We start from the raw sequence: 20,883 nt of genomic DNA on the forward strand, positions 1-20,883 counted from the left end.
CAGAAAGAACTCGAACGTGCTGAACGCCTGCTTTGGAGAATCGCTTAAGCAGAATCATATCCCGAGGAGATTGTGCGACTTTCTGAAACACAAGGTCCCCCTGAAAGTCGTCACAGTGTCATCAAGAAGTCTAGCACAATCTACAAGTATTGGCCATTACTGGACGAGGATGGTGTTTTGCGAATGCGCGGCCGCGGGTGATGAAGGCCCGGCCAAGACCGCCGGCCATGGCACCACTTCCACAATTCCGGCTGACAGCATTCGTGCGCCCTTTCACATCGGTAGGCTTAGACTATTTCGGGCCAGTTCTCGTGAAGGTGGGCAGACGCAATGAAAAACGCTGGATGGCCCTTTTCACGTGCCTGACCATCCGTGCTGTACATTTAGAGGTGATTCATTCGCTAAGCGGCGAACCACGACGCGCCGTTTCGTTGCGCATCGTGGTTCGCCGAAGAAGTTCTGGACAACGCTACTAGCTTCCAAGGTGCCAGCAACATATTGAAAGAGCAAATTGCCGCTAAGACGAACGCCCTTGCTCTCACGTTTACCAGCGCCGAAACTAGCTGGAAGTTTATCCCACCTGCCACTCCGCACATGGGCGGGGCGTGGGAAAGGTTGGTCCGCTCAGTCAAGTTGGCGAGTGGTGCTTTCTTGGAAACATCTCGTAAACCGGACAACGAAACGTTGGAAACCATCCTCTACGAAGCCGAAGCAATGGTCAACAGTCGACCGCTCACCTACATTCCGTTGGAGTCGGCCGACCAAGAAACGTTGACCCTAAACCATTTTATATTGCGTAGTTCAACTGGAGCGAAGATTCTACCAACGGAACCTGTTGATTACCGAACAACACTCCGCAGCAACTGGAAACTGGCGCAGTATATAACCGATCAACTCTGGACGAGGTGGCTGAAAGAATATTTGCCCATGATCTCTCGTAGAACAAAGTGGTTTGAGGAAACCAAGGATCTAGAAGTCGGTGATCTGGTCATGATGCTTGACGGTGCAATACGGAATCGGTGGACTCGAGGTAGAGTTGAGCAAATAATTCCTGGACGCGACGGCAGAGTAAGAGAGGTCGTAGTTCGGACAACTTCGGGTACCCTTAGGAAGGCAGCGTCGAAATTAGCTGTTTTAGACGTCGTCGAAAGATGTGAACCTGAGACAGCGGTTCCAGATTTGCACCAAGGTTCACGGGCGGGGGGATGTGACGACGGGGTCCCTCGTTGCCGCAACACTGCCCGACGCGACGCTGCATCAGATGACAAAATTGACGTTCGCGGAGAGAACTGTCACGAGTGAAGGAAGAACTGGGAAAAAGTTGTTAAGTCATTCCACCTGAAGTGAGCTTTCGACCGTTCTGTTATAGAGAATAGAATTTCTAAATCCATATCGTTTAGAGCAGTTGATCATATTTCCCCATTTAAATTAGTTTATTAAAGGTCAGCTTTATTGTAAGTACTATGAACACTTATATCTTTGTATTCGGCTAAAATTTAGATTATCATGGAGGCACAGATCTACTCGTGGGTAGCTACAGCCGACTCATTTCCAGTAAAGGTGTAGATCGCACCAAAAATTGTAAGATTATTAAACCCCAATTTACAATGTCTACAATATCTAATAAACCACCAATTTGCAGCTCGAAGCTGACCATCAAATTTGTCTGCTATCGTGAATCCTTGGTGATCCGCAAAATTTTTCCTCATAACCTAACAGTTACAACATTGAACTTCAATAATTTTCCACTCCAAAAATATTGTTTGTCCAAATTTCACTCGAAAACATATCGAATATCATCCTTTAATCTGATTTTATTCCCAGTTTCTGCAATGATTGTTTTTTTCTATATGGACAATAAGTTTGAAATGATGTTTGCTTATTTGCAACAAGCATTAATTGGCATCAATGAAGTACAAAAATGTCGGATAAAATGTCGTAGATTCAATAATGAATCTTTTCGAAAATAATAAATTAAGGTACACCGGGGTAAGTGTAAACGGATTTCATCATAGTTCAACTTTCACATGTCCTAGAAAAAATATGTATATCTTCGAAAATTATCAGTTATCGATCGTTGCATCACTAAAATAGTTCTCAACAAATTCCCTGATTGTTGCTTTAAGTAAAAGAACTTCATTACCAAGAAATTGAAGAATTTTGAATATACGATACAAAACTTTGGATACCCCTTCTGGCCATTCTAACAGAATGCAAAACCATTTTGGAGATGAAATTCTGAAATGGCCGCAGTGTACTGAAAATTTATCATAAATTTTCTGCTTCCACTTAAATATCAGTTCCACACCCACCTTTCAGCATAAAAACCGGATTTGAATGCATTTTCCTTAAGCCAAACAGATTTTTCATGTCTAGTACGTACTTGAATTCTTGTGTAATCAAACAGTGCAGTGTTTTTAATGAATATTTTGAAGAAAGTCAGATTGTATGTCAGATTGTTTGTTTGGGCCTTAAAAACACTTTTTTAGAAGAAATAATTTTTAAATTTTTGGAAAGTTGAATGCACTTGTCCCGGTGCTAAATCTTTTGTTTAGAAGACCTTTAATAAATTTCAATGAATCCTGGAACAGAACACACGACACATTTGGCTGCGAAAAGTTTAAGAAAGAACTATTTCCGCTACGAATGAACTACTGAGCCACCGATAATACTAAGAAATCACGCCTGACTCTTACTTATGTTAATTTAATAGAGAAGCTTATTTTAAATCACTTCAGAGTAATAAACATAATGGGGCAACTTTGCAAGTATTGTTCTTATGAAAAAGAAAAAAAATGGATTGTGTTCTAATCCAGACACATGGAAAATCTTTTATGTACTGTGTTGCTATCAGAGGACAATATTGTCGCTCAATCCCCAAACCAGAGTTTTCGCAAACATCAGCGACGGCGACATCACTGACGTCATTTCATGTTGACCAGACATCTATCAAATATCTTCCAAGTGAAGGAACCAAACAGAAGAAAGAGTTGCCGATTGCCGAGGTGTTGGATGAATTTTTCATCGTCGCTGGTTGGCGAGGTTGCCAACCACGAGCGCGAAAACTTCGGATTTCAACTGCATAATTATTCGCCAGCGCTTACCTTCACCCTCAAGATCTGTTCCCGGAGGTCCTGCAGGTCGTTGAACGTCGATTGTGCAGTGATGGAGTACACCAGCACGAAACCCTGCCCATTCTTCATGTACAAATCTCGCATCGCCGTGAATTGTTCCTAAGGTTGGGAAGAGAGAAAAATGAGTCAGTAATTAAAGAAAGCTAAATGATTCCCTTAAGAAATGTTTTACCGTTCCAGCGGTGTCCAAAATCTCCAGCATACATTGTTGACCGTCCACCTCAACCTGTTTGCGGTAGCTGTCCTCTATCGTTGGGTCGTACTTTTCCACGAATATACCCTGGGTAGAAAAAAGAAGAAAAAAAAGTCATTAATATTTAACAGCTTCAAGGAAAAATTACGGTGAAAGTTTTAGGAGCAGCCATAGATTCCAAAGTTTTCAAAGCAAGTGGATTTTGAAAAGTCTATTCATCAGTAAAAAATGTGAAGAGTTGCTGAAGTAAAATCTAGCGAAGAAATATTTAGCGACAACAACCAACGGGTTCTGTCAACATCGTAAATGAGCTCACTTCCCAATTTATTGTTAGTATCTGTATGCAGTGATTACTCAAGTCATACCCCCATTCTCCTACCATCCCATCTTCTTTCGGCGAAGGAAGAGAGCTAGCCGAATGTCTGTATTATCGCAATGTACAACAGTGATCCAGTAACAGCAACAGGTCCGGAGCGACCCAATGTTGTCCATCACTCCCTGGCCTCCCCCTGGGGGCAGTATTGTACGAACATGCCAACGGTTGTTTTCACTCCCACACCGTGGGGTTTAATTCCTTCCAGGAAGCAGCACCTATACAGCAGCGTGCTCAGCATCCCTTTTCGTTTACTTTTCCTTTTTTTCATCTTCTCACCAGTACCACAATCATCACACTAAGTAAGTGGTCACCCAACCCAAGGATTGGGGACTAGGAGGGTAGCCGTGTAAGATGGACGATCAGACCGCAACAAGAGGACCGTCATCATCATCATTAGCATCTCCATCATCATCGATGAAGTCTCTTGTCTGACTTTCTTTCTAGAGCACAAAATGAACGAGAGGAAGCACCCTCGAATGATGCCACCTATCGCAATCGGAGGCAAACCGTGTCGTGATCTCGGTCCTCCGCACATCCTGTCTGGTGGAATTAGGGCCAGTAATAGCCAGGATGAGAGGTGGAAAATCTCTTCACTGTATATTGCTACTGTAACTGTTTAGATCTTCACATTGAGCTTAAAATGCCATTCCAGGATGAAAAATTTCTTCTGATTCAAGTTTAATATTTTCTTGGGATAAACTGTGAATAAAAAAAGTTTCTCGTGATCAATGAAATTCTTCAAAATGTTACATGATTCTTGAAGCTATATACATATTTCATATTAAAGCTGAAACGATATCATAAAAGTAATTTAATCCTCCTGATGATCCAACGGACGTCTCCGGTCGGATAAAATCCTGCTAACCCGCACCGAGTATACGAAATAAAAAGATGGAATCTTCCTGGTGAATACATTTGCATAGAAATGTCCGGAAATTCCAATGTGTGTTCCCTGACCGGAGCCTCGCCGCTACTCATTTAAGTGTATTTACATTGTGTTTGAGAAATTTATTAAGAGATGAGGGATGAATCTCTCCTCATCCTCCTACTACACGCTGAAAAAAATATCCGAACCAAGCACCCAGTAGGTATTCAACAGCGAAAGTGATTTCGGGCTGACCCAAAAAGGACGGGGCTCTTCTCTTCGGTGTTGTCTGAGTCTGAGTAGAGAGAGAAAAATCCTGCAAAATTTATGCTAATTAACGAGCAGCTTCTTCAACGAAACTCGGCGCAAAACAGGGTCAATTTATGTTTATTTGATATTCATGCGAAAGATGGAGGCACTTGTGAAAGACTTATCTGGCACCGAATCGAGATGTCATGAAGCAGATGAAACAAAAGTGTTCATACACATTTTTGTTGGTATTTCAGAAAGATTAGAGGAAATATAACGTCCTCAAAGATACAGATTAAGCTGATAAATTTAGCTGAGATGTTTAACTGGAGACAAAGTACCTAATTATTTCTTATGATATTCCCAATCGGAAACACCCACAGTTCCACTAAAATACGCCTCGTTCTGGATACTACAAACCAATAAGCACGTATGTACGGTAAACCAACCATTATGTTACACACAAAATAGATGGCAGAACAAGAAGAAGAAAGGTACTAACATAAACCTACGCGCGACGGCGTTTACACTAAACCATGTCATAGGTGTACGGTACACATTCGAGTAGGTATCATATCTCGGTTCGGATCGGATCGGAGAGCACTCCACGACGACAACAACAAGAACAACTGCGCTGCGATAGATTGGCTTGGCACCGATTCCAGTTTCACTTTCCGAACCAATGATTCGCAAACGACAAATGGGCGTACGTACGCGGCCTTTCCAGGGTCAGGTACCACCTAGTTCATACTGAGGTAGATAGGTACCTAGTAGCTCGTTCCGATGTAAGTATATTTGCATCCAGTATCCTAGTTTCTGATGGGATGTTGTGTGCTGCTGTTATATCTACTGTGTTAAGTTTTTACATAGGTCTCTCGGTTTGTTTGCAACCTTATACCGATAGAGATATTTTCGAGTTCTTAAAGAGAACAAAACATTTATTCATTTTATCATAGTAGTGTAGTTTCGAATTGTCCATGCATAATAAATTTCATATGAAAATGCATGTACAAAAAACGTAGATAGTCAAAAAATTAAAAATTAACATTCTTATCAAGAACCTACTTATAAATTTTTTTTAAGTCCTACCAATAAAGTCAAACGAATAGTATCATCAGTTGGACCACTTATCTATCTAAATTATGTTCGGATCAAAAAGTGGTCAATAGATAGTCATAAAATTTAAAATTAGCATTCATATCAAGAACCTACTTATAAAGTTTTTTTTAAGTCCTACCAATAAAGTCAAACAAATATATTGAACCACTTATCTTTCTAAAGAATGTTCGGATCAAAAAGTGGTCAATCTAAATTGCGTGTAAATCGATTATCTGTTTATTAAAAACGATCCGGACTATCGACTTATAAGAAGGTAGTGCCTCCAAATCCCAACAATAAGCAAAACCTTACGGCAAATACAAAGTCTCCAAAGCTGTATGGGACATTGTTGACAAAGTTTGATTGCGTGGCAATGGACGACGAAACCTAAGGCAAAGCAGAATTTAGACAGCTTCCTGGAAGGCAGATTTTTTACAGCAATCGGAAGGGGAAAGGTGGCAGACATTTTCAAGCATATTCAATTATGAAAGTTTGCCAAGACATATCTCGTTTAGCAAGCTATATTTTCGTTGCAACCGGAACCGTCAACCAGGAAATTTACCGTCAAGAGTGTCCTCAAAGCACTTTCCTTTCCTGACGAAACATGACTTGTCTGTGCTGTTTTGGTCGGATTTGGCATCCTGCCATTTTTTTAAAAAAAGGTCATAGAGTAGTATGCCGCTAACAACATTCAGGTTGTGACCAAGAATAAGAACCCTCCTAACACACCAGAACTTCGCCCAATTGTAAAGTATTGGGCGATAGCTAAGCAGAACCTTACCTTAAGAAGTACCAAAAAACTGTTAGCAGCGAGAAGCAGTTAAAAACAAACTGCCGTTCTGCGGTGAGGAAAGTGAATAATGTAACTGTACAAAATCTGATGGCAGGCGTCAAACGAAAGGCTCGCCAATTTGGACTAGGTGGACCGGAATCTCATCTGAGTATTTTTTCCGTCTTTTATACATATTGAACTTAAAAAAGAAAAATTCTTTTAATTTTTTTAATAAACAAATAATCGATTTGCACGCAATAAACAAAAAAAGTTAAGAAGACATGAGAGTGCCCAGCTAGAAACCTTACGGAGGGGGTAGTAATCGATGTTTGTTTTGATAGTTTTTGTTATTTTGAATTTTGATAGTATTATTTTTAGCTTATTTTCCTATTTAATTTAACGAATTTATCTTCTCAATCAGTTACTTGCTTTTGTCATACTAAATTCTGACGATGAGAAACAAAATGGATTGAACACATGTGTTAAATTACACTAGTTTACAGCGTTTTTGAACTAAGTAAGCTGAAGATCACTTTTTATGTTGAATCAGGCGCTGCATACGAAAATGAAATTCAAAAAATTCTCAGTAAAACAGTATTTGAGTTATGTTCCAAATATGAATTTTTGGAAGAATGAACAAAAAAGTACTTGTACTTATATTCAAATATCTCGAACTGCATAACATTTATTTGGAACCTTTTTTTTGCTTATTCAAGATGAACAAATTTTCTATCGATTATCTGAACTTAATTTTTACTTTTCATCAACAGTATTGTTCATATTAGTCAATTAATGATAGAAAAAATGGTAAAAAATTCATTTTTTTAAGCGAAAATTTTGTTTCATCAACAGTTTTGAACTCGATGGTAACATTTTTAAAATCTGATTTTCTATGGACCGTAAATTTCAATTCAAAACAAAGATCTCAAGTGCTAATTCATCAAATTCAGCTGAAAATTGAAAAAGTTATGGTTATTTTACTAAAACAGTAATATTTGCATTTTTGAATAATTCAACGAACCGCAGTGTACTAATCTTAGTATATGAAGAATTGAACATAAAGTCTGCTTCATTTAATATTGGAACAAATTCTTTTGCTCATTGTGGCGCTCCTAGTGGACGGATTTGGAAACTTTTTTCACCCACGTGTCGGGAAATTCATTACCTTTCACCATGTATTTATGTCATAACACCAAACGATAGCATTTTGTAAACAACCGCCATGGAAGCCGAACGGAGAGATCAAATTGTGCACAGTTTTCTTACGAGTACGAGTACGAGAATTTCTTCGAAACAGCAATGAATAATTTTTTTAATTTTTTTTTATGAAAGAGTAAAGAAAATGCTACATTTGTATGAAAAACAAATTATGAATTCGTTAATAAATGACTGAACTACACGCAATTGTTTGTGTTCCAATATTAAATGAAGCAGACTTTACATCCGTCGAACTTGGTCAGCACTTGGTCGTACAGCTTTCGAGCACGGATTCTGGCCACATTGTTCTGCTTCAGCGTCCGGTTTGGCTGTTTGCTGGCTCGGAATGACCTTATTCTTTCCCGGAGACGAATTCGTCGCACCGTACTGTGAGCGGCCTGGAACTTATTGGCCAAATCGTGGTCTGAAAGATTGGGATTCCTCTTGACGGCCTTGATGACTTTCCCACGCAGTTTCCGGTCGACAGTTCCACTCCGACGCTTCGAATGCGGCTTCCGAGTCGTCGTCAATGTTTCCTTGTACTGCTTGATAACACGCCATATGGTATTTCTGGGCATTTTAAGCTGTTTAGCAAACCTTCGATGCAGACAATAATGGATTTTCAAGAAAACTGTGCACAATTTGATCTCTCCGTTCGGCTTCCATGGCGGTTGTTTACAAAATGCTATCGTTTGGTGTTATGACATAATAACATGGTGAAAGGTAATGAATTTCCCGACACGTGGGTGAAAAAAGTTTCCAAATCCGTCTACTAGGAGCGCCACAATGAGCAAAAGAATTTGTTCCAATATTAAATGAAGCAGACTTTAATAAATCTCACTCTCTCTAAGCTAATATTGATTACTAGCTTACCAGTACGGACGTCACATGCCAAATTTTAGTAGGATCTGACCAGTACATTTTACGCATTGCGTTTTGGACGACAATTTGTGGCCAAAATACAATCTTTGAACCGCAAAAACTTTTCTCTAGCAAAATTCCTTAAAATCCCATTCACGCTTGAGATTCAAGCAACCCCTTACCATGTTTAGATCTTACTGAAATTTGACATGTAACCTGGTAAACTAATGATCAGTTTTAGCTTGGAGCGAGTGAGATTTATCATGTTTAATTCTTCCTATACTAAGATTAGTACACTGCGGTTTGTTAAATTACCCAAAAATGCAAATATTACTGTTTTAGTAAAATAACCATAACTTCTTCAATTTTCAACCGAATTTGATGAACAACCACTTGAAATCTTTGTTTTGAATTGAAATTTACGGTCCATACAAATTCAAATTTTAAAAATTTTACCATCGAGTCTAAGAATCTGTTGAAGAAACATAAATTTCGCTTAAAAATGCGTTTTTTGTCATTTTTCTATCATAAATTTACTAATATAAAAAATACTGTTGATGAGAAGGGAGTGAATTCAATTTATATCTATATTCTGGAGTCACGAAATTTGCTGAAAGCTTCCGTGGTGTTGTACAAAGCTAGGAAACATATTTTTCATCCTATAGGACCTCTACGTCATGTAATTTTAAGTAAAATAGGGGAGGTAAGGACATAACGAGCACCCGGGGAATAATAAGTACTCCTCTTTTCTACAAAAGTACGTATTTTCTTAAACAAATTTTCATGAGGATTTGTTTCGTACTACCTATAGTATTAATTTTTCACTAGAAAAGAAATATCCTTATCATCTTTACAGGGTTGCTAGCGATTTTTCGTTTTGAAATTCCAAAGTTTTTCTCGGGTTTTCCCCGGCTTTTTCCCGGTTATGAATAATGATTTTTTAATTTAATATACTCGTTTTTTTAATGTAATGGTGAATGAAAAAAAAATATTGTAAAGGGTCCAAATTTCTAACAATTGTATTCAAAAACTTGTTAACCGGTTAGAAATCATGACAAATACTTCGGCGTCTTTTAACACGTAGTCTTTTCGTATCAAATTGACAGGTTTTCATGATTAATTAAAACTAATCTAACGAAATTGGCATTTATTCGTTGTTTCGCTCCAAAATTTCAATAGATTTGCAAAAAAAAAAAAAATCCAGTTAAATTGATCTTGAAACTTTAGTGTAGAACTTTTCAGCTACAGTGAAATGTTCAAGAATTTTTTATAGTTGTTGAAAAAACTTGTATAGTTTTTATACAAATATGCGCAAAAATTCATCGAAACATAACATCAAATCAGCTTGTCAACTAGAATGGGGATTTGTCTTACAAAACTTAAAATCATTAGATTGCAGGAAAATATTTAGTTGTTTTCTGATGCAGTTATATTTTCTGTACAAATCCAAAGACATATTTAAAAAAAAAAAATTTTTTTTTCAATACAACACAATGAATAACTTTAGTAGTGCCCTAGTCATTTGAACTGAAGATTAGTGAAGAAATAGAAAATCGTGTATAAGACAAGGCTGAACTTTAATCGTTTGAATGTAAGATATTATGTTGTATCAGGGTAAAGAAAGACCTTAGAATTCGACAGGAGCTTGTTTTCGATACATTTTTTAAACATATATTCCAGCTTCCAGCGATCACTTTAATGCATTTGCATGTTGCTGACCCTCTATAAAAGAAAAGCTGGTTACGTTAGAAATCTCTTAAATGAGAAGAAATATTCAGTCCTTTGGACTCACATTTATCCAGGTTCGACTGAAGTTAGTTTTGTGTTTAGTTTTGTCGATAATAGTTTCATTATACAATTTATAACATTTGAGTTATGCTGGTAAGTATAGCACACGAGCGAAAATAATAGTTATCTCATATTGCCCCGCAATTTGTTAAAAAGGCGATTCCAACTTCGTTTGTTTACTAAAGAACGAAAATAAGCGTTTATTAGATAAATCTATATCAAGACTGTCAAAAACTATTCCTTAATTTCGAAATTATTTTGAAAATATTTTTGAAATTGAGGTGCGAAATTCTCGGTTTTTTTTCCCGGTTTCCCGCTGACGAGATGAAATTCCAAAGTTTTTCCCGGTAATCCCGGTTTGCTAGCAACCCTGTCTTTACAGAAATATTAATCAAATTCACCTCGATCAGGAATCGAACTCGAATCGACTGATTACCTCTTTGATACCTTAGCAATAGGCCAAATCATCAGATGAAACAAGTCAAGCTGTTGCTCTATTATTCAGTTGACATCATCGAGTTGGATTCGCTGCTAGATTCCCCGGCAGATAACGCTCATCGTGCCCCGGTTAATGGGGCTTATACTGCCTCAGGGGGAGTTCTCATTATGCCCCTATAGTGACTGGTTTTCAGATTTTGGTAAAACATTTTAAAATACATTTTTGAACGTTTTTATCTACTTTTTCAAGTTTCAGCCAATTAGGCAATAGACAATTTTAGTGTCTGAACACGAAACAATGATTTTCTATGGTTAAATAAGCGTTTTTCTTAAGATGGCCATTATGCTCTTATCTCCCTTATTCGGGAAAAAAGCAAAGTAAACCATTTTGACAGGATATATAAATTCGAATGTTCGATGAAAGCATCGACCCTTCTGAGTGACAACGCATTCCCCAAACCTGACTCGAAGGTATTTTCGGAACTGGCTGTGAGGTTTTGCTGTATCGATCAGCAAAACTTTTTAAACTCGCATCGGAGGCACAAACGGAAAAGTTTTTAGATATCCTTCGATTACTTGCCCATCTGTCGATTGATACCAAAATTTGTAAAAAACAATTTTGAAGAATCCTAAAAATACGAACAAAACAATTAAAAGGGGTTGAAATTTATTGCAGTTGTAAAAAAAACGATAATGTTTTGTGCAAAAACCAGAAATTTTAGGGTGATTTCAAAAAGTCTGATGCAGTTTGTTCCCTAATGAATTCAAGTAAACACTAAACAGACGCTGTGCGCTTAAATTTTTTTAACAATCTATAGAAACACACTAGATCTTTAAAAGTATCTCAACCAAGGTTATTATTGCATAAACGAATTACGGGCATAGATAACAGCAGCGCACTGATTACTGTTATCAGTAATTGTATAGTATGGTCGTTTATTTGCCACCGCGATGATAAAGCTCGACAACAACCACCCCCCTTTTCAGCTTTGTCCTGGGTAAAATTTTTGCACAAAATTGAAACCCTATCGATTGGTTTCCGAAAATAGTCGAATCCGACCCCGACGTGTGTGTGTGTGGGATGATTCGTAATCATTCAGAATTGAAAGACCACCATCTGGTCGTCGTGATGTGATGGAATGGAATCGTACACCTATCTATATCTGCAAAACACAGATCTCACAGCACAGATGGAGAATTTCTTCGCTCATTCGTTTCGCACACCAGCAAACAAACGAACGCAGAAACTCTTCAGAAATCAATTTAATTTATGTCAACCGGTATTAAGCCCCAAACCAAAGCTCAATCTAATGGTATTATAAAACACACAACACCAACACCAAACAGGTAAACAACGTCTAAAAGTTTGATTCAAATAAAATGCTTAAAACGCGTGTTCCACCAACCGTTTAGGTTTGTTTGCAGACTACGTAGTTAACAGTAGTCAACAGTTCCAAGGTTCTTTGTCGCTAATTTGAATATTTTTTAAGGAATCCATCCGGTAGGATCTCTTCGTCTGACAGAACATCCACGGTGGTAGGCGGCAGGCTTAAGTGGAAAATCGCTATAAACAGCGCTTTCGAGCTGTTTGGACAATCTAAATTTAGCAGAACCCAATCAAAAGTTGGGTGTCTCTCAATATCACTCGAGAAGCAGCCCCAGACCCAAACTGAATGGTTCGCGAACCGGAAAAAAGAGTTCATCTTCATTGATTGTTACTCGTTGACATTCATTCATTCTTTGCAGCCCCGTTTTGGGGAAGACGCTAACTGTGAATGCCGAGATTTCAGCGTGATGGATTGCACTGTTCGATTAAATTCAATCGTTTTCCTATGACTTTATTAAAACGTAGGATTAACGCACTTAAAAATTTTTGGACTCTCAACCATCGCATAATGACATAAAAGATCCAAGTTAGTAAAAAGATTCGCTCGGTTGGTGCGCGTGCCACATTATGGCTTCGTTTATGTTGCCATGTCAGAGAAAATTAGCATCCTCAATAAATAAATAAAAATGCTTCGCCAAGTGGAATACTAATTTGAGCGAAAGCAATTTGTAAATTCGGGGGACTCAGTTTCGCTACTATCATAGACTAGCTGAGAATGACTGGAACGAGGAAGAAAAAAAAACAATAAAACGAAACGCCACCTGATTTTGGATGGTCTCCCTTAGCGTGGAACTGAGCATGTACTCAGGTGCTTGAAAGTGAACTGCACATATATTGGCTGATAAGCTGATGGGTGTCACAGTGTTACAAATGACATGCTATACATGAGACAATTTACGAAATTTGTGCTCCTGACTCAACCCAATCTGCATAATTAGTTTTTAAAGCTCATCCCGTAAAAACGTTGTAACGAGACGCTTGCCTCAACAAGGACGAAGTTTGTTACATCGATTTTGTCACGAAAGAATTGATTCCAATTTTTTGTGAAGATGATTTTTGAGCGGAGTTAGTCGAGAGAGTTTCGCGCGCGGGTGGAATCACGGCTGGCAGATGTGACATCGAAAACCTAAATCGCTTATAGTAGGCAGCAATAGAACGGACATTTTAGTCCAATTCTTTGAAATCGCGCTCTAGGTAATTTTTCAAAATTGATTGTTTGAACGTCAGTGTTATGCTTTTGAAAATAGAACTTAGGGCACTCTGAAGCTTATAATTAAATTTGATTCTGTCCTGACGCTTCCTGTAAGCTCAGACAAAAAAAAACTCTTTAAAAAGTCCTATTTAGGGTGGTCGGTCTTAATGTTTTTTTGGAAATCCGGTATTCCGGTATTTGAATATAAGAAAACCGATAAAACAGGTATTTATTCTACAGAATATAGATTTCATGAAAATGTTTCGTATAATTGCAATAATACTTGGAGTCTATATCGCAGATTATATATATCAGCAAAATTTTCAACTGAGAAAGATGCTAATGTATCTTTGAAGCTTTTTTTATGAATACACTCATCATTATCATAATAAGAACTTCGCTGGGTCATGGCCAAGGTTGATAAAATGAAATGTTAATTTCACAAATTATGATTTTTCTTTACCCATTTACAAATTACCACTTGTTGTCACACTGTTCAACTTGGATTTTTAACAAATGCTTCATGGAAATGTCATTAAATTCAAAATAGTAAATAATTTTGTTTATATAATCCAATACGATCAAGTTGGATGCAGATTTAAATATTGTCATAATAATATTTTCACAGAAACTGTCAAAGAATATTTAACCTACAGAATTATAGTTCATATTGTTGTGACCTAAATACAGTTTTTATTATTAATGTTGATCAAACCACTCAAAGTTTTCTCCTTTCCTTCATTGACAATTTCATTAGATCCCTTTTCCAAATTTATTTTTTCCAACCTTAACCCTTTCCTTCCCACGAGGTTTTTTCACGTTTTGAAAATAGATATATTGATTTACAGCTAAAGTTCTAGAACAAAAGAGGCATAATTTAAGCCTACTTTAATGATCCATTTGATGAATTTGGGTTTTGAGGTGGATCATATGTGCTCCATTGGGAAGATAACAACACATAGGGTGCAAATGAACCCGCCATGACACTTTGCGCAAGGAAAACAAAACATGCCGTTTTTCGAGAAAATCACGAACTTTTACAAATATTTCGAGACATGTGGTTATTTAAGCAAATGAATTACTATCCTGAAGCGATTTTTTTTGTTGACGAAATGATTTTCTTGAGTATTGATAAGAAGCTTCACAAGAAGAAAAGTACGTTTTGTTCCCAGTGTATCACCAGTGATCCACTTTACTTACTCAAAAATTTATATGTTTTAGTTGAAATCTAAGTAAACCATCATTTGATTCTGCTTGCATAAGCAACTTTCTGCACGTCAGTAATTTTATTTGAAGGAAATTATAAAAACTTGTCAAGTTATTGAACAACAAATGACGACTTGATTTAAATTCGAAAAAAATCCGACTTTTTTGCAGCTTTTGATCTGCCAAGCAAAACCTAGCGAACCAATTTTCTTCAAATTTCGTGCGATGTTTCTTCACTCATATCTACACATTCGGTGAAAAAATGGTGTTGATCCAAAGCGCCCATTTCAAATGCGAGTTGTGCAAAGTTGTGGATCACCTGTGCTACCATGGGAAGGAAAGGGTTAAAGCAGACTTACAAAAATAAAAATCTGTTAAAAAATTATTCGAAACACCATGTTTTGTGATAATTTCTATTTCTTATGTTCATTCCGATAGACTTCGACACTCGATCAGTACAACATTCATACGCCAGGTTGTCTCCTGTAGTAGAATGTCAATACATAGGCCCCGGAGAGGCGCAAGATGTGGGTTCAATTCCTACCGGGAGACAAGGCGAATTTTTTCGCATGTTTTTCAACATCAATTTTCATCTGATCTATTCCCTGAAATTTCAATTTACATACTTGTATTCATTTCTCTACAAAAAAAAAGTTTCGCTGACTGAATGTTTGAGTCAAGACCCATCTCTGGGTCACAGTTTAAAAAAATCCAATTAACTTTTAAACATTTTCTACTGTTACTGGAACAGCTTTGGCGGTTGATAACATTTTTTGTAGCCATGATCTTGAGAAATTTTAAGAAAATATTGCCATAAGTGCAACATGAAGCTTATAACTTCAGCATACTCAGGCACTGAATGAAATTTTTTTTTTCGAGCACTTCATAACTGATTTACAACCTTTTTCCCGAAGCATATTTTTTCAAAAAACAATTCTAAGACTTTGAATAATTTTAAAATAAATGATTTTAGCAGAGTATTGTGAAGTAACTTTTAAATCAAATAGGCAAAATTCGGTTTGTATTTGAAATTTTCTCCTGTCAGTAAAAATGTAATTTCAAAATCGTAAAATATCTATTTTTTCCAAGGCAAACAAACAGCTCTCTTGATGAAACCAAAAAGCATTTGGAAGCAAACGGGTTGTTGAATTTGAAAGAACTACTTTTTTTCTTTGTATACGTCTAGTTATAGAGCTATTTTTATAATCGTTTAGTGATAAATTTTTGTTATTTAAAAAATAAGGACATTTTCTAAGAGTAAGTCCGTATTGGACAAATGGATAGGGACCCTATTAAATGGTTAACTTTGAAGAAAAAATGAAAATGGAAAAAGTGGGAGGGCCTAGAAGAATGTGTGAAGGTAAAATTTCATCTGTATTTTGTAGCTTAAACTATTTAGCAATTATTTTAATATTAGCCCCTAAATATATGCACCATAATAGTTATTTTTTCGATCATAATTTTTTTTAAAAAGAAAACGTTTAAAAGGTAAAATAGACTCGACACGAATGCCATAAGGATGGTAAAGTGTCGTTAATAAAATTTAAAAAAAACGTAAAATTAATAAACTTGCATTGTTATGAAGGTGTTTTGTATTCTTTATGATCAAGAAAACTCATTAAAAGCGTCAAAATAGAGACTGTTCAATGTTACCCTAAAGCATCAAATTCAAAACAGAGACGAAATCGACTTTTTATCAAATTTAAAGTGGTCTAATAAATTTCTGCAACCATGTTTTACGTTCATAGAAGCCCAGTGTGAGGGTGAAAACTCTTGGTTAATCCCTCGTTAAATAAAACGTACAAAAAAAAAAAAAAAAATAGAAGCCCAGTTCTGATTTTGAAGATATGAAACATGCCACATTCTCCTTTACAGAAAAAATAATCGAAAAATATTGAAAAATAGTGATCAATATTACTCCGGATTACGGCATACCAAATACGTTATTCAAAATAAAAAAAACTTAAAAAAAATAATTGTGGAAAAAATTCTAGCTTTGAAAATACTAATAGTATTTACTGTAGTGAAATTTGCAAAAAAAAAAAAATATCTTGCAATCATCATTTAAAGTTCAGAATACGTTATTTGACCCCCTGCGGTACGTTTAGTGTTAAACGTCTTTTGACAAGTAAGGCTATAATCAAAATTATTCATTTGATCGAAAAACTTTCTATAGAGGAAATGAAGGTGTTAATATGATATTTAATGTAAAAATAAAAATATATCGTTGATTTCAAGAAATACTCTTATTTTATCATAAAATCTCTTTTTTAACTTTGCACCCTTTTTTCAGTCATGTATTGATCTATTACTTTTACCATAGAGGCAAAACTTTTGAAAAATCATGATATTTTACACAAATTCACCTGGAAAAACCAATTGGAATCTGGTTGGAATCTTTATACGAGTAGGCATCTTGAAGAATTTGACCTCTAAAATTCGGATTTAACATAATTTTTTTGTCCACCAGAACATATCTGTCACATTGCGTAAAAACCGGTTGCACAGATTCCAATCCATGCAATTGCTCATTTTTAGTTAATTGCTGGGTGTCTACTAGACAGGCAACACTTTTTGCCTGCCGGAAACGGATTTACTGCACAGTTAGGGGTCTTCTTTCAGTTATTCTCAATAACCATACTTTTTTTACCCATATTTGAGATCAAGGGTCCCACTCCGATGCTTGGTTTGAACTTCGTGACCATCATCGAGTCGTATACTTCTTAACTATTTGGCCCAAAAAAAAAATTAAAAAAAATCAACAGTTCATGAGTTTTCAAATCGACAATGAATAATTTCCAAGGGGATTGTGCTAAATTATTTTTATCATGTCTTTTTGTATCGTAAATTAAAAAATCTGATAAAATTAGGCAAGATAGTCCTTTGCATAACCAACACAACACCGCTAATTTTTTGCATATTCGAACTCTAGTAACGTAGCTATCACCGAAATAAAGTGTAAAGATGATCATAGCTTTAGTCGTTTCACTTCAAATTGACAGGTCTTTTTTTATTTGTTTGACTAATCCAACAACATTCGCAGATTTTCATGGTTTCGCTCCACAATTTCAACAGTTTTTTCCAAAGCTAAAGCAAAACATTAAAAGATCGAATTTAAGCTATATTTTTGTAGAAATCTAAATAAATACTTAATTTCGCCAAATTCGGTCTCTTCTCTTTAAATTGATTTTAAAATTTGATGAGTTACTGAGACCCCTGGTCGTCTGATTACAAGCCAAACACGCTAGCCATTAGGCTTAACGTCTGCTCCCTTACTTATGTCGAAAACTGTACCCCGTTAAAAAAAAACTAAAACTGGCTGTTGAAGCTAGATCACAGAAACGACTTTTAATAAAAGAGATTAAAACTTCGTTCGTTGACTTAGTTATGAATGTTTATGAGGTAAAACTATATGGAGACTATCTTTTCTTAAGGCTCATTAAGAGTAGAGTAGGATAAAAGTACAACCTTATTGCTATCCTAGTTCAAAAAAAAATTCGCAATTGTTTTTCCAAAAAGTTCGACAACGTGTCACATTCCTCACAATGCTCCTTATATTCAAAATAACCAAAGGCATCGCTCCCGAATATCTCCAACAATGGATAATAAGAGGCACGGATCTGCATCGCTATGAAACCCGTTTTTCGAATGAAATAAGATCAGCCTCATTCCTCCTGGCTTCGTCACAAAACTCTCTGTTCTACCGTGGTGTGAAAATGTTCAATAGTTTACCGAGTGAAATTAAAAATGAACAAGTCCTAGCTAGATTTAAAAATAAGTGTTTGACGTTTGTGAAAACTAGAATAAGTTTATAAGTACGTGTTTTAAATGTGTGTAATTCAGTTACCTGGTGATGATGATCAACTGAACATACGTCTCTGGGCCGCATATGACACCTTTACAAAAGCAACGCGATTTGGGGCGCGGTAAAACCCTTTCTTGGACTCATATGTGTGTGGGCGGGACTTTTCCCAAAATAACCCTTATCCCAGATGGTCCCTGTTCAAAAGTTGAAACAAAGACAGTAGTAGCACGAACAGTAAAAAAATCAAGATGGACGTACATGGGTAGTTAAAAGTGAATAAAGTGATGGAAAATAACTGACATATGGCTAAAGACTGTAAAATATCTAATAAGATAACTAGCCCAAATCCCATGTACGGGGGAGTGGAGGTGGGCCATCATCATCATCATCATCATCAAAAACCAAAAACAGCATTTACTTCCTTAGACTTTTATATAAATATTGTCTTAAAAAATGGCTAGCATAATCCAATGAAGGATTTGACAGCAGTAGTGAAAGTGCTTAACTGATATCGAAACGTACTTTTACCCTACCTCTGGGGCAAAAGTTCGAATGATGTGGGGTAAAAGTACGACTATTCAAAGTTCCAAATTTCTGCTTAAGGGCAAGTGAAAAATTATTTTAAATCAATCTCTGCTTCCAGCAGCAGCTTCTGTGTTCGCTTGCGATACAAAACTTACGAATGGGTGAATAACGTGTACGAAATCGGGATTCTTCACTAATAGTCCATATTCCACAGATTTACGAAATCCAGTTCTCAGTTCTGTGTCGCGTGTTTGAGTTATTGACAAGATGAGTTTTTTTTACCGTTCACTTTCACGAGAACTGTGAATGGGCCTTTAGCCTTTTCAGGTTTTAAGTTTTTTTCCAGGTAGATGATTACATCTGTATTGGCAACCTATCACTTTTTTTGATACCTGGTACCTGAATACCAGAAATGAATTTGAAACGAAAACGTTTTGTGAACGTATAAAAGAGTTGTAAACCTAGCTTCTATTTTTTTAGTTTCTGGAGAAATTTATATTCCGGATTGCAACAATCAATTTTCAATTTTTTTTATTTTGCTTAACTCCTAATTCTAGTGTGCAATCCCTTGGTTGTTATATCTTTACAGGTTTTCGTGAATTTTGAAAATCTTTTGTGTATCATACGTGGTTATAATTTTTTCTTTAAGTTTGAAATCTGATTTTAATTTAAGATTATTTGCTTTGAATCTGGTATCTGTCTATTTATTAGAGACTAATAAGGTCACACGGCAAATTTGAGCTATATCTTACGGCCGGAGGACATTATAATCAACATGAAGTGTGAAGCCATTTTGAGCCATTTTGTTAGGTAAAAGTAAAAAAGCAAGTTTTTTTACATTGCTAATTTTTAAAAGTTTTTTTTTTGCAAAAGATTCATAACTAGAAGCTTTAAACTGCACTTGTTTTTAAAAAATTTGATGATATAAATCTACGTGGTAACCCTGTTGAAGATAACATTATTGATTTATGAAAACTTTTCCAGTTTTTTTAGTTGAAAAGTCGTTTAATTAAGGTAACTTACTTCTAGATAACTAACATAGTCTTTTCATTATTTGTAGGCTTGGAATTATCCAAACTACCATTGTTCATCACATTTTGTATATCCAAATTTTTTGTATTCCACACTAACCCGAGTTCATTTTTCTCCAAGGCCCATTTCAACGAACACTGAAAAAGTTCACCAAACTCTTCCATTACAATTTGTCGTCAAACATCGTCGTTCGTGTACGTCAGCAGCGATGAGCAGAAGCGGATGTAAATCGTTTCTCTGTAGGCATATACATAAAGACAAAAACATACCGATGGATGAACGACGAAGAAGCTATACGCTCTGCCTATGGACTGTTTTGCTGTTGCTGTTGTGGAAAGTTTCCGGTAGTTCCTCCTCTAAAGGATTTGTCAATCCAGAAGTGACTTTCTATCAACTTCATGCTTTTCTGGCGATGACGCTCGGATGTCGTCAACCGCAGTCCGCACGTGAAAGGATGGATTCATTCCGGCTTCTTTTATTTCATCTCTTCTTACGATGTCACCAGAAGTGACACGACTTATCGGATGGATTGCGGCCCTCAGGAGTTTTTTTTTTTTTTTTCATAAGAAATTTAATACCCGAAAGGATTATTATCAACAATTTCGCCGAACGAAAAAGGTCACGCAATAAAGCAGCATAGTTAAAGATGTCACATTGACCAGTCAACAATATCGCTTACACGGAGAAGATAAAAAAAGGACGAACGACGAAAAGCGAAAGGTAAAAAAGGATGTCACCGACAAACGCTGGAATCTGGAACCCTGC

General features: G+C 36.4%; 1 protein-coding gene across 2 annotated transcripts in view; it reads right to left on the reverse strand.

Annotated features, from left to right (window-relative positions):
* LOC129751506 (ras-related protein Rap1) overlaps nucleotides 1–20,883 on the reverse strand; it is a 44,818-nt gene that overhangs the window by 7,070 nt on the left and 16,865 nt on the right. For both annotated transcript variants that reach the window (XM_055747042.1, XM_055747043.1), the window contains exons 3-4: nucleotides 3,307–3,414; nucleotides 3,105–3,233 (exon numbers count right to left, since the gene is read on the reverse strand). In XM_055747042.1, coding sequence (XP_055603017.1) covers nucleotides 3,105–3,233; nucleotides 3,307–3,414 — 237 coding nt within the window. The remainder of the gene's footprint in view (nucleotides 1–3,104; nucleotides 3,234–3,306; nucleotides 3,415–20,883) is intronic.

This window comes from Uranotaenia lowii, chromosome 3 (genome assembly GCF_029784155.1).
Source record: "Uranotaenia lowii strain MFRU-FL chromosome 3, ASM2978415v1, whole genome shotgun sequence".
NCBI lineage: Eukaryota > Metazoa > Arthropoda > Insecta > Diptera > Culicidae > Uranotaenia > Uranotaenia lowii.